This window comes from Rhamphochromis longiceps, linkage group LG6 (assembly GCF_057381845.1).
Source record: "Rhamphochromis longiceps isolate RC_006_pf linkage group LG6, R_longiceps_female_GT1.1, whole genome shotgun sequence".
NCBI classification, from domain to species: Eukaryota; Metazoa; Chordata; class Actinopteri; order Cichliformes; family Cichlidae; genus Rhamphochromis; species Rhamphochromis longiceps.
Window position 1 is genome coordinate 20562244 of NC_140562.1, and position 15514 is coordinate 20577757.

The following is a 15514-nucleotide window of genomic DNA, read 5'->3' on the forward strand; positions in this document are numbered from 1 at the left end:
AGTATTGTTTTTGTGCAGTTCAGCTAAATTGGCACCGAGGGATCCATGGAAGGAGGGGGACAGAAGAGTAAGAGGAAACATAGAACATTACAATCAAAGCATGTGCATGAGGTTGATGATTAACCCGTTATCTGCCTTGTCTCTTGAGAGCATGGGTTCCTCTTTATGTATAAAGGCAGCTCCATCCTGTTGATTCTGCCAGTAAACACCTTAGCCCTCCCTTGGAGTGGATTGCACCGTTATGGCAGCCAACAGTTCAGAATAGGACTCCTGGGGCTTGCAGGGGGATTGAGCCACATCTAATTGTCATAATAGTGACTTTATCCACAACTAGTTTGGAGTAAATTAAGATAAGAGAGCTGAGAAGAGTGGGGTGAGCATCCCAAAGGGTGCAGCTTAATATTCAAATGCTCTGCTCCGTTTGACTCCTTGTAAGCAGAGGACCTTGTCAGTGGAGGAGCAAGAGGCATGCGTGATGGATAAACTTCCTGTCTGGGAGTGTGCCCCCCACAGACATCTAAGCTACCACATCTCCTCATGCAATCTAAACAATTCCTGAACAATTACCAAATTCAAAATCTGTGATTACCCAAGCTCTACGGATATAAAAATAAATCTCAAGAAGATTAAGTGTCTTTGGAAATGATATATCCATAGAGAATTTATAAAAAAAAGAAAGAAGACATTTCAAGAACTAGCAGCGTAGCACGGCACACATACTTTTGAGAATACATCAACTCAAGGACACAGCAAGCCTAACTATTTCCAAAAGAGTGTATCATGTTCAAAAGACATAAACAATAAAATTCATGTGCACTTTTTTTTTTTTATTGCTTTGGCTATGTTTACTTTTCCCACATAGGGCAGATAGCCAAACAAAAGTAGAACATATGTTTACCCTGCCATCCTCCCTCTTCTGGCAAGAGAGATGGTCAGACAGACAAGTTAAATGTTACAGAGGTGCGGCTAGATCCGCCTTTTCAGGTCTACAGGTTTTATTTGTATTAATAACACCCCAATGACTACACTAAGAGTGCAGGACGAGGAAAAAAAGATTTCACAGACCTCTAATATGAAGTTATTTGTTTAACTGAACTACAAGCATAAACAAGGTTACAATTTAAACTTAACTGTCATTCCCATTATCACGTGTGGTAGTCATATAAATAAGACCCTATAATATTGGAACCCTTAAAGGAACAATATGGAAGAGATTAAGAAAGCCATTAACCATTCTAATGAGAGGTAGCAGAAATTATCAGTTTGCTTAATGTTTGCACTGTGTACATTTAATTAGCAGGTAATAGCGCAATGCACAATCACAATTAATGAATGACTGCTTGTTTGGTCTAATCATATAATATAATACTAATAGTATGCAAGCAAGACTGCCAAGGGATTTTCCTTGCCTGGAGACATTTCATTACACAGGTGAAAACATTTTGTGTTGGGAAGACATGTGTTGTATTACTTCCTTACTCTAGAAATGTAGCAGAAATATTTTATGTACTCTCAGCCATGTTTCTTTCTTTCTTTCTTTTCCCCTTGTTCTTTACAACTATGATTATCTAGTTCAACATATTACCTCTATAATTCACAGGTAACAGTATGAGGCAAAGTTGGTCCTACCTTCAAGCCGCTCTGCACTATCTTGTGGATGTCCAAGAAAGGCTCCTTAATTAGCTCGAGGTTATGGTTGAGTATCCTGACAATTCCCTCCCTCTCAAGGACAAAGAGCCGCTGGGAACCATCTCCACAGTGCACCACAGCCACCGGCTGCCTTAGACCACTCAACACCTCCTGGGCACAGTAGCAGTTGTGTTTGTGTTTCCTGGGTAACAAGGAAGATACAAAATGTCAAGGGCCCTGTTCATATTTGCCATCAACATGCGTCTTGGGTGATCCGATCATAAACGGACCGTGCTAAGTGCGTCATTTCACACTTGGCATTAGCATACGTATCGAGTGACCACTTTTGACCGGATCTCACTCTCCCACTTTACAGGCAAACAAACAAGTACTCTACATTATTTCCGCTTGCTAAGACCAAATGTTAGAATCCTGCATGGGCTCAAGTTTGCAAACTCAATTCTGCTTGCAACCAGAGAGCAAACGGACTACTAAATTACTGGAACTTACTTGTTACCAACAATTATCTCTAAATTCCAATCCAGAACCACCACCCTGACTGACCAGTTTTGAGCACATGAGCTGAACCATAGCTAAGCAAGGTCAAACACTATAAAGTGTTTTATTTTTCCTTGCACAACAGTATTATTCAAAATAAATGGTTAATGATAGCTGCAGGTAAACAACTCAATTCACTCTGCCAAAGTGCTGTTTTTCACTAGGGAGAGGCAAATCACTAGAGTACTACTAAAAGAACTGATGCCATTTGCTGTGCAGACCACCAGAAATAATGGACTGACTGACTGACTCAATGTGACTGCTTCATGGGTGCATTCAATACTCTACTGTACTATACTATCTCTATACTTAGATTTATTCAGCAGTGAACAAATAATCTAAGACACATTTTAATGCCAGATATGAACAGGAACAGAGAATGACTATGTCAGTAAATCCAGCAATAAGACAGAACAGGAAGACTTTCAGGTAGCAGTACAGATGAAAGATAAAAACAAAATAACCCCCAAAACATACCAGGGTCTTTATAAGATATTTGGCAACCACCTGCCACCTCAACAAGTTCAGTGAATCTTGGCATTGATTCTACAGGAACATTTTTCTCACAAAAAGATATCTTGTCATTTTATCAGAACATAATCTAAAAGAAATGCAAATACCACCAAGAGCTATGGTTCACTGATCCACATCATTTTCATAATCATGACCTATTATGCTCTATAAATGTCTGATCACAGGCCAAAGGTGATCACACTGAACAGATCTGCAGTCACCCTTACCTCTACTGGGACAAACAGACCTGAAAGCAGTGAAACCTCCATAGCTTTACGCCGTAGGCTTCAAATGTTGAGGGTTTTTCCATACATAAACTAAAAGAATAATACACTATATCCGGCAACAGTATACATTACCTGGACAATGATTAAAAACAATTATTGCTGTAGGTATTTAAAAGGTGTCCTAGCTGATAACTACTAAATCCATTTACATGCAAAGCAAAACTAAATCAGCTGCACTGTCATATTTTATTGACTGTCATGATCCTGGGTCTTGGAGCTCTGAGGGTTTTTTTTAAGCTTTGTACTCTTTGTTCTTAGACATTTTATTTGGTTTCTTTGCGAGTTTATGTTCTTAGTTGTCTGATTATAGGTTGAGGGTTTACTCCTGGTTTAACTTTATTTCATTTTATAACCTGTTTACTCTCCTAGTGTGTTTCCCTGTATTTGTTGTGTCTCAGTTCGTGGACTTCATTATTTGATTATTGAACATCACGTCCACCTAATAAAGATAGATTTTCTGTTTAACCTGCCTGCCTCCAGGCATCTGCACTTGAGCACTCTATCTGCAATTCATGACACTCAGAACAATAAAATATTATAAGAAAAATGCCATTGCCCATCTTTATTCAAAACATTGATTTTTCTGGGCAATAATTGTGTGTGTCAGATCTGGCTCTTTGAAAGAAGAAAACCCAGTAAGTTCAACCTCATCCACCTACATTTACCCTCAAATGTGCCAGTGTGAGACGAGGGCAAGAACCCCTGCAGATTTCCAGGCTGTGGACATGACTACTTAGGTTAATCTACATAAGAGAGGTCAATATGAAGTGCTATGGCAAAAATCTGTCTATAATCATCCACACCACCCAGTGACAACATATATGACAATTTTTTTTGCCTATACCATAAAAGTGCACAATTGCCACACTGCATTGTGCAAGGAACACAGGGCATTTAAGCTCTGTGCCTTAAATCACCAAAATGAAGCTCATATTCTCAGTTGATAGCTCGGCTGACTTAATTCTGGCTCTTTCTCCCACTCTTTTAAAGTAATGGAGCCTGTTCACTGTCATTTATGTGCTTACACTTCTCAGAGGATATGAGACAGAAGAGACAATTTAAGCCCTTAACTCAGTAACTGTCGGAAGTTATTTGACGGAAAGTTGGTTGCTGCTGTTCAGGTGCCTAGTCTCTGGCCTTTCTGCCCTAGGGAAAACTGAGATGAAAGGCATCCCCCCCATGGACTAAAGGGCAAAGCTCTCTGTGATGTACAGACCTTTGCAGTGAGGGAGGAAAACAGAATGACGCAGGATAAGCATTTTCATTATGTTAGCAAAGCTGAGCAAAAGCAGTCTGTACAAACTTTAGGATTACAGGAGAAATTGCATGGCATGTCAGTTTGAAAGTATGGACCATGTCAAAATGGACCAGTGAACCCAAAACATGTTCCAAAGCTATGCCTGCTTCTCATAGGTATAGAAAAAAAACCCAAGAAGCTAATTTTGTTAGAACACATGGCACTGTCAAAACTTATTTTAAAAATTACTTTAGAGCTTCCATAGTATCACGCAATCAATGCAGTAAAACACTGTAAAAGTCAGACTACATACCTGCTGATTTCTTCTATTTTCTCATCTCCCAAGTAGTTAGAATCCTGATGATGTGATTGCTTTCGTTGAAAATCTGGAAAACACAAACTGGCATCTCTCCTCCCATAGTATTGGCAGAACTCATCCACATCGGCTTGGAACAGTTCTAGAAAACACAACAGATACCGAGATATGGAGTCATACACTCACTAGATACTGCATGGCTTCTTATACTTGGCTCGTCTGGCCTGCTTGCTTTGGTTTGCCTATAATGTATTGTGGCTATTATGCAAGAGAAGATGAGATTGTAAGTGGAGGCAGAAGAAGAGAGATGTGATGAGAAATGATGTGATGTGCTAGTATGTCGGGGAGAGTTGGAGTTTTACTTGACGAGCCAAAACAAATCCTGGCTAGACTGAGCTGAAAAGAACAAGTGAAAGCAAACTGGGCCAAACCAAATGGATCACAGATTAGAAAGGGCTCTACAGTGAACTATACCTCTTCCGGAAAGAAGAATGACTGCATTCTAAATTTTAGTTTACCTTGTCATTATTTTTATTCATGAAATAATGCTCATGCCTTAGTCCTAGTAGAAGAGACTGTCTTTCTATTCAGTTGGTTCAACACCATGCAATAATGAGGTTGCATTTGCTACAGCTGGATGATCCTTTAATTATAACTGCTTTAGATAGTTAAACCCAGTGTGCGCTGTCGATGTACACTAAATGAAAGCTTACTGGAAATGAACAGCAACACATTGCAAGTGGCAGCAAAATTCATCAAGCTTGCTGAGGAAGTACACATCTCAGCCGTTGTACATGAAAAAAATCTGAAATAAACCTAGTACAAGAACTGGCATGATGAGGACTATAATTTTGTCTGTTTGGCACTAAAAATATAATTCTTCAACTGATTCATAGATCATTTGATGGTTGACTAGGTTGTGACATACACAGAAGTGGTCTTAAGAAAGCTATTTCTAGGGAAAAAAAGAAAAAGAAAAAAACCCCACTGCATCCCAACGAAGACTCCACAAAGCTCCACAAGGAGTTCAATCATTTTGAAAAATGTGAGACACAAAGAAAGCCAAATATATGATTACTAGAATTATTAACTAGGTAAACCCTTGCCAAAAGCATCTGACTCTATACCAGAAACAATATGTCTCCATCGCAGTGAATTATGGGAACCAAATTAATTTCATGAATCACACATATACCCCCTTGAATATATTCTGCAACACTATAGATACAGAAAAAATAATTTGAAAACAAATGTCAAAAAAGTTACCAAATTACAAAACTCTTCTAAAACTACATTTTTACAACTTTTCCCATCATTATTTCTCAAAATCAACACATTTAACGGTTAACTAATCTGGTGACGCTGGATGGCAGTTTCCAATTTTCAAACTGTGTTCATTCACTTAGCTGGAGTTAAAAATGTTATTCCTTCATTTTTCTTGCCAGTCACAGGTATCCTAAAATGTTCTTTGATCAAATAAAAACAAACAAACAAACAAAAAAACCCAACCAAATTACTTGTTTTACTCTTCTGGTCTGGCTGTTTTGCATTACAGAGCTGCACATGGGCATAGCCTGTGAAATGAAAAAGTCCACCTGTTTAATATGGCATGTGACTGAATAAACAAAATTGTTTTCAGGGTGAGAGCTTTTCATCACTTGAATTGCCAAACAAAGACATGATGTTCCGAAATGCTGACTGATTGTATTTCCATAAATTCTGCCCATGAGTTCAAGGTAAAACTGACATCACATCATTCCTTATTTCCCTTTGGCCTGCTAGTTTACCTAAAACGACTTAGTGCCAGAGGAGAGGGTAATCTGCATAAACACAGGAGTCACACAGAGCTGCCCCTCGAGCCAGTGCAGTCACAACATTATTCCCGGCAATAAGCAGAGTGCGCAGTGGGTCTTCGGGGCCCTTAGCGACCTAAAAACAATCTTACCAATATTGTTTCCTTTAGTCAATCCCTCAGAGGACAGAGGAAAGCAAATACACCAGTGGTAAAAACACAAACAGGACTCTCCCTGTCCCTCCTTTCATCTACTCCCTGTGCCCCACACCGCAAGGGTTGACCGCACCAAATACTGGAGGTGATAGGATATCCCCTCAAACATCTAAACATAACATGAAGATCAAACACACGTAGAAACACACACACAGCTCTGACTATACCACCCACACTCTAGTGTCTGCAGTTATCTTAACCATGCTGGTTGGGGACATCGAATGGAGGGTGCGGGGATGAGTGGAGGAGGACATAAGAGAAGTATGGAGAAGGTGGGAGGCCCCCAGGCAGAAGTGAGAGTCAAGGCAGTAAATAGCTTTATGGAGAAAAGGGGTACATGGGCTAATCAAGGACTGGTAGGAAGTTTCATGGGTGCAGAACGACAGTTATGGGTGCAGTAAAGGCTACTGTTTCAATTTAATACCTGTGACTGGTGATTTTGTATTAGCAAAACGGGTGACACTGATAGGCAAGGTTTGTGGTTATGTTCACTTTTGCTGCCTCCCATTACAATATTCAGGTACAATAAAAAAAAGGAATTGCACATTCAAAAATTCCAACTTAATTGTTACCATTTATGCAAATGCCTAAGAAAAGCATTGCTCATATTGTACATCATTCAATCAAATTAATCTGTCTGTAGTTTGGAGATGATTTTCAGGAATCGCCAATACCTCCTTGTATGCTTGACAATGTCTTCTACCTTCATTGCAGGGTGTGCACTAACAAAAGATACTGTAAAAGAGTTAACATTAAAAAAAAAGGCAGGAAACAAATCAAAGGAGAAAAGAAGTGAGAGAACAAGGGAGCGAAGGCAAAGACACACAGAGTGAGAGACAGAACTCTGTCCATATTCCTGGCTCCCCACTGCTAAAGTTATACTTCCATCTGGTTATCTTCCAAGGCAACCTGGGTGGCCCACCCAAAGTACTTGACATCTTGATGCACTTCAGCAGTTTTACATACACACAACCTTTGTAGAAAAATAAATGTGTCATTCGTCACCACATATGCTGATCTGTGGGGGCTGATGGGGGGTGTACAGGGAGGAGCCTACAGTGGGGGGACGGGGTGGGAGTCTTGTCTGGATTCTTCTCTTGAGGTTTTCTGGTTTGACTCTCTGAGCCCATATGTCTATCAGTTCATAAGGAAACAATGTAACTCTGACAATGCCAGACTTCTTCTTCTTTGCCTTTGCTCTGTAGAGTCCGTCTCGCCAACATCAGTTGTAGTTGAATTGTTGTACATGATACTACGGTAGGCCATTAAATGCAGATGAGCAAGGACTCCGATGGAATGTATGTGTTTGATATTTGACTTGAGCTGCAGCGTATCATGTGGGTGGATTGCAGACAAGTGTGTTTGAAACTGTTCTCTGTTTGCAAATCTTAGCAGATCTAATCAGTTTGTGGCGACCGAGACTGGAAGAAGACTTGGCTGTAGGAGAAGAGACAGTCAAGAAGTGTTTGATCTTGTGTGGTGTGCACTCTGAAGGTACCTGTGATCTTCTGAGAAGAAAATGCTTCAGTGATAGAGGCGTCCCATTTAACAGTACATTACACATATAGAAAACTGTTGCATCAATGGCTTTTTTGTTTTTTTGTGTTTCTGCCATCTAATAGTCAGGAACGACAGAGGCCAGTACAGCAACACTTCAGCTATGTTTACAAATCATGTTAACCTACTACCCAAATGAAAACAGTTTAATGGCAGAGCATGAGAGAGTTTTTTTAGTTGACAGTTTATGTCTGAGGAAGGCAAAGCACCCAGCAGTCATGTCTAGACCACAGCTAGGGTGCATATGCATCCCAAATACAGAATCAACTCCAGCAGTTCAGTCTAGCAAGTTGCATCCAGGAACAGGTTATAAAATAGTTCACTTTTCTCCAGTCAGTCAAGTTTTCTGGAACACAGGTCAGGCCGGCTGGATTTTGTCAGTGCATTCATGAAATTTGTTTTCACACCCACCTTTGCATATCTAATATTTTCCATTCACATGTCACGAACTGTCTCAAGTCTGCATATTGTTACTACCTTCAAGGGCTTCAGAAAGTTAATTTATTGCAAATTTCTGCTGATTAAAATAACCCTGCATGATCCCAACAGACCTAACAGAGACGTGAGAACAACAATATCGGCACCTGATGACATAAACACAGCTAGACTCGATACTGTGTCATAAGAAGCACAAAAATCACTCTCCAAATTTGATTACTCAAATGTGCTAGGCCAGCCTGCACACTAATCAGGTGCTGGGTCCGTACAGCCAGAGTGTGGCAAGTGATTTTACTGATGCATTAAGAAACGAGGTAGAAAGCAAGAAAAATGGGTGAGACAAGCAACAGCAAATCGGGGTGAGGTCAGATGAGGTAAGAGCTGAATAAATAAATATCCACAGACCAGACTATTGACGCACCACTTCTTGCATAAGTTCAAAAATCTTCCAGCTGCACATGCATGTGAAAGCTGAGTCTCAATGAGAAGTGTGGCTGGGTTTGATTTTTTTTTTTTTAATAAATCAAAATCAACATGTTCGCATCAATTTGAATTTATGAGAATTACAAATGACCAAATATAGCACATGCTTACTTTAACTTAATCTTTTCCACTGTGTATGTTTACTTGGATACCATCAGGTAACCACACTGGCAACATTAAAGTTATAATAATGGCTATTATTATCTGTGTAATTACCTGGTATGTGCCCCCTGCAGGTGTAGTAGAACTCGCGGCAGAAGTTCTGGCAGAGCCGTGGCAGGTCTGGCTCCCTGTGTGGCATCTTATCCATGTCCAAGGAGTGGAACAACACCTGGGCATTGGGGGAGCAGCGAGCACACTTGATCTCCTCCAGGAGACGTCCACATTCTGTATTGTTGGTGGAGAAAATCTGGAGACCACACGCAACAAGGGCATACGCCTGATTAGAACGGCTTGCTGTTTGCTTTTACCTCTCACTTCACACTCACTACGCAAGCAAACATATAGTTTAGGTTTAGCTGGACATTTGGTGATAGCAGCATGATAAATATTACACTATGAAGAAGGGAGAGTTTAGATTGTGAGATTCATTTTCAAATCTTTGTTATAAATTCCTGAATATGACGACACTGAGAATTTAGAAAAACTACGCAAGATGCTTTCAAATGATCTCACTGAGTTCAAATTATATACTTTTATATATTTTTGTATATTTATTTCAGTGTTAGGCTTGTATATATCAGCTCAGTAAATATGTGTATATGATGTCTAACATTATGCTCCCATTTAACTACATGAAATTAGCCAATGTGATATATATAAAGCAAGTACTCACAAGATTTAAAGATAGTTATAAGATATATATGACGTATAATTTGTTCACTACATACATGAAAAGCTTAATGTTAATGCCATGGACTCTGTTAATGTTCTACAGTGGATATGTTTGGGGTGTTTTTATTTAGTTTTAGTTTTTATTTCTTTCAGCTTGAAGTCTTCAACAACTCCACAATTGCATCTGCATCACCCGACTCCACATTTTCAGCAGCAACTAGTGATGTCACTTACCTCCTTGTTCTCCCACTGGAGAATGCATGATCCCATTCATAAAAGTGAATTCTAACAAAGGTCTAAAAGTTGTTTTTGTCTTTTCCTGAAATACTCAACATGCTTAAATTTTCTATACAATTGCAACATTTTTTATTCAGTCGCCTTTTGTACAGACTTGTCAAGCCTACAGTCTGACCTCCCTTTCTGTAAACAGAAATAAACAAAAAGATCATCTCATTCTCTGCCTACTTACCAAGTTCACAAACACTTAAAATCAAATTACGATACCCACGCTTGACAAATTTCAAAGCAAAAAATGAATGAAACCAAATAAGCGCCTCAAAGCCTGACTTGGGGTGATTATGCAAAGGTATACATAGACTTCATCCAAAAGAAATTAGCAGGATTATTTACATAACAAATTAGCTATAATAAAACACAATGTAATCTGTTTTAGGTCAAGTGCTGTTTGCAGGCAGCAGGCTGGTAGTGCTTTGCTCTGTGTGAGGTCCATGTGTAAACACCAATTTAGAGATAGACAGGCACATCATTCCCTCTCTGGTATCAACAAATTAGCAGTCTGTCGAAGTCAATTAGACCAGGGGACCCAAGGCTAACATATGGACACCTTACACTTTACTCTAGTTGCAGAGCGAGTTGAAGCTGCAGAACGGACTTTCTCTTCAGAAGTTGTACAGTGCTGATTTTGCCCATAAGGTGAAATACACTTTCAGACATGCAAATAGGAAATCGCAATTCATAGAAGGCAATGTAATGGACTAAACAAAGACAGAATCATACTGAATGGTATCTTTGTTCTGCAATTTATCTAACCCCTTTCCAAAAGGGAGCTCTGCACTGTATGTACAGTGTGTACCTCTGTCTCGGTATCCTCTACGCTCATGCCCTGTAGTGTTGCGGGCATGCCTGCTCTCCTGCTCTAAATTGCCCATTGATTCTGCGTGCCATAGGCTGGCACAAGGTCCACAGAGAGTAGCATTTGTGTGCTCTCAACCATGCCCTGTGTCCATATGTTACTGGGATGGGCTCCAATGTTGCCATCATCCAAACCAGAACAAGTGAACCTTTGTTTGTTGTCTCTCGCTCAATCTTGGTGAGTACACGCCTCAAAAAAAACAGGGAGAAAACAGCAACAAGGAGGCTCAGCTGTCACACTTTCACAGAGATCAAGAGCAGAGTCACAATCGGGGAAAAAAGTGGAACTACAATGGGGTAAGAAAATTAAATCATGAGTAACTTAACTCCCCTGTCATTTCAGATTTTTACATTGCATTTTTTTATTTATTAAAACTCCCTTCACACCTGCAAAGCTCAGCCTTGTGTGGGAGAACAGCTGCTCCTTCTATGATCGCATCTGCATGACTCAACAGCAAAAATCCACAGAAGAAACACATTAACACATAAAAAAATGAAAATGTAAAATACGATTCAGCTGGAATAAAAAAAATAGAGAAAAAATCTGGACAGTCCTCACACAATCAGGGAGACTGGGATAGGAGAAGGGAGACAAGCACTGAGGTAGGCAACACTAAGCGTTAACAAAACACTTGTCCTCGGGGAATAGGTGTAAGTTTATTGCGGGGGGGGGGGGGGGGGGGGATATAGTGAAAGACACGCACCCTCTCAAAGGCATTAACACTTGGACAGGGGCTCATGACTGGGGGGAGAATGATGTTCTCCAGCTTCTCCCATTAGTGAAACCAACAAACACAATGGTGTTGTTGTTATTCTTTTGCCATAATCAGAAAGGGCTCCGTGTGTGGGCAGTGTAGTTGGGAGGAGGAGAAGTCGAGTTCGTCCTATTCAGTTTCGACCCCCCCACCCCTTCTTATTTGCATGACTTGAGCAAATTAAATGATGCAATATGGCTTTTTGTCGCAACACAAAGTGAGATACCACCCAGCCACTGAATGATTCGAGGGGTGGTTTACATGAGAATGGCCCGGTGAGGATCCAAAGGAATCTGCTACAAGTTTGGCCGCATACACTCGCTGTTTTTTTCTCCTTCCTGCATTTCCGAAGAGCGGTTTAATTAACCCCCCCTCTGAGCTTTGCGCTGCATTACATTTTAACACTTACATTATTACCTCGGTTGGCGCCATAACGGTCAAGAGTGGAAGAGCGCGAGACACTTAAAAGACGTTAGACAAACAAACGTCTGAGCGTTAACTCTGAGAACCAACGGCTGCCAAACAGCCGGCAAGAGGGGAAAAATCCTTATCAGCTTCCAGTTCCAGTAAAAAGGTCGACGGCTGACTTTAAAAAAAAAGGGTACAGCCGAACTCCTACCTTGTCGGGTAAATGGCTCAACAGTTAGTTACCTAGCGCCTCTTTCTGTCACTCTCAGCCGGCGGTTGGAGCTCACTGTGGCCAGCGTAGAAGTAACGTAAATCGGGCGAGTGATTGCCATGGTAACAACGAAGCGGATTGGACACACCGAATTAGAGTTGAACCGTATTATGAGAAGCTGGTAAACATTTTATTGCTGAAAGCAGGATTTTTCTTCACTTTTAAGGCTGCCTCCGATAGAAGCAGATTAAGTTGTTCTCCGAAGATTGTATAAATGCTACAGCGATACTGAAAAGAGGGGGAAATAAATAAATAAAATTAAGCCACGCATATGCTTACAGTTTTATGAATGGGGATTACATCTGAAGCTATTTAAAGGTCGCCTACCACTAAGGCTACAATAGCTTTCCCACAGCAACATAAAAATTAGGACTTCTTCTTGGCAGCATAGCCCAAGGCAACTTCCTCTTGCCATCCTCAAATTCAGCTGTCGGTAGTAAGAAGCAGAATGACAATGCACAAAGGCTGTAAATGCATGTCCTCAGGTGCCTTAGCAATAATAATATATATATATATATAAAAAAGCCAGTCCTTTCATTATAAGAAAATGCTGCGTGTGCGGACGGACTTTAACTTACCCTGGGATCCCTGCGGTGCAGGATCTGATAGGCGGCTCTCCTGGTGGGGCAGCAGGATACGCGAGGATACAGCCTGTGGCAAACTTCTCCTCCGCTGCTGCCGTCAAGCAACAGTTTTCGCTCCCTTTTCTTCAGCCGCTTGGGCAAGCTTCCGTCGTAACATCTTCTTCTCCTGGGGCTCATTTCTCCTCTCTCGCCAAACTTTGCGTCCCCACATTCCCACACGTTGACCGCGATGGCCAGCACAAGCACAAATTGCAAATGCTTCATAGTCTCAAAAGATAATAAAATGCGCTTGCAATAATATTAATTATAATAATAGAAAATAAAACAAAACGCGTCCCTTTAAAAAAAAGAGAGAGAGATGTTGACCTGGAGTGCACTATATTTTTATATGTATATATTTCTCCACGCAGGAAAAAAAAAAAACAAGTCAAATTTGTACACGCAGGTGTTCTAAATGTGATTCGTTAGTATGAAAACAGGTGTTTAAAATAAATTAGCCCTACTTTTCCCTTCTGGTTATACAGTATAACTCCGAAAATTAAAATAATATAATAATAACAATATGAAAGCAAAAATAATAACACATTTTATCCTGATGAGCAGAAAAAGCCAAAACCCGCAAAACAGTGGAAGTGGAAAAAATACAAAAAATAAAGCCGTGACGTTCCGTTAAGATGTAATTCCTTTTTGAGCACAGCACGGCAGTTTGGACATGCACAGGTAAAAAAACATATAAGAAAAATAAAAGTTGCCTCTCACTAAAGTCCTCAGAGCGCTCACATGTTTTCCCGTGCTCTTTCCTCCTTCTTTTTAACCAGCGCGCGAGAAGAGGAGCGAGCACAGTGACGTATGACTTCGCGGGAGCGCGCGTGTGGCCACAGTCGCGTCCACGTCGAGGTAAACGGTTACCTGGCAGAGCGGCGGACGGAGACAGGAGGTGGTGGGGGGAGTAAAGTACCGAACGCTCATTCGACGGTAGAGGCGATTAAAACGACTGTTGCTCATTATTCACTGCCTTCCTGTACTTATCACGTCAGTGTAATGACTTATTTTGACAATAGCGAGAGAGAAATGTAATAGACTATTAAACTTCTCCTGAATTCCCTCCCTAAGACGGCGGTCGTTGTTCATAAATATGAAAAACCTTTACAGTTGTACGTCAAGTAAGCATTATTCTTCTGATGTAGTGTGGTGTACCTAAGGTACATTTACTAAAACTGTACCTGCACGGTTCTGGGGAAAGCTAACGCAGGCTTTTAAGAATGGGTAAACTAGCCAGTGACTATTTTAATACGCAGTAATTACTAGCTACGTAAAGACTTGCATATGCTCTTTTAAACTTGTTAAAAACAATCAACCTGTGCCTTTTTATACTACTTTTTTGTCTGTCCCCCCCATATACAGATTCTCACCGTATTTTAGTTAATGAACAGTCATGTCAAAAATGACTTGCCTCGGTTCTTGAATGGCTTTGCTGTGGCAGCGACTGATATCTCTTAAGAGACTGTAGCATTAGAGAAACGTCACACTGCATATTGTGTCATGGGTTGTTTGACTTCGTTTATGGTCTAAAGGCTTTGCTCTGCAGTACTTTTCTTGTAGGCGGTGGAAAATTGGCTACAATGCGAATCAATCACTAACAATCTGATGCCCAGTGATTTGTTCCTGTACAGTCGTACTTACAGTAAGGCATCTTAATTTGGCTAAAGTCTCCTGATAATACCAAATGTGGGACAAACCCTCTTTCATTCCGCTCTTCAGGAAAGTCACATGATAGCAATCCAAAAGGGACTGTTCAACCCAGAGCAATTACCGGGGAAACATTGGGAAAACCTGAAATCAGTTACATTAGCGGCACCTGTTCTTACTTGGGGGTCTCCAGCACTCACCAAAGCTGCGGCACAGCTTATCTACAGGAATCTGGAGCGGGTGGAATCCAAGAGGGGTTGGTTTGATTGTGGGCAATTATGGAAATGACTCAGTGTGCTATGAAGCTGTGGCAGACCCTGCCAGTTCTGACCCCCTACCTTCTACATTCTTCACATTACAGAACTGGAGATTTTTCAGGACCAAAGCGGGGCCGGAGTGCTACTTGCTTAACTCTGGTTTAAGGGCAGATCAGGGCCATAAGAATAGTAGGAATCGTCCACCACCAGCACCACCAGTATCACCACTAACATTAGAGCTCCGAGCAGTAGAGAATATACGTGCATTGTCAAGCAGCGTGAAAACATGTGGGATGCAGCTGTGGAGCAGAAAAGAGTACATCTGCTCGGAGAGATAGACCCAGAGAATCACAGTTAGACAGACCACAATTCTTAGCTGACATAGTGAGGCACAAGCTCAGAGCTGAGGCACATATACATGCATGAGAACAAAAATCAGACGCTGACTCTCTCTTTGCTTGGCCCATTTGGCCCATTCAGATCACATATTCAGAATGCTGACCTAAGTGAAACATCCACATGCAAAGTGCGTGATAAT

General features: G+C 40.8%; 1 protein-coding gene across 1 annotated transcript in view; it reads right to left on the bottom strand.

Annotated features, from left to right (window-relative positions):
* Positions 1-13851, bottom strand: part of hhip (hedgehog interacting protein) — a 35267-nt gene extending 21416 nt beyond the window's left edge. Inside the window, exons 1-4 of the mRNA XM_085409637.1 lie at positions 13025-13851; positions 9243-9435; positions 4538-4682; positions 1630-1831 (exon numbers count right to left, since the gene is read on the bottom strand). Coding sequence (XP_085265763.1) covers positions 1630-1831; positions 4538-4682; positions 9243-9435; positions 13025-13294 — 810 coding nt within the window. The 5' untranslated portion in view covers positions 13295-13851. The remainder of the gene's footprint in view (positions 1-1629; positions 1832-4537; positions 4683-9242; positions 9436-13024) is intronic.
* Between the last annotated feature and the right edge of the window lie 1663 nt (positions 13852-15514).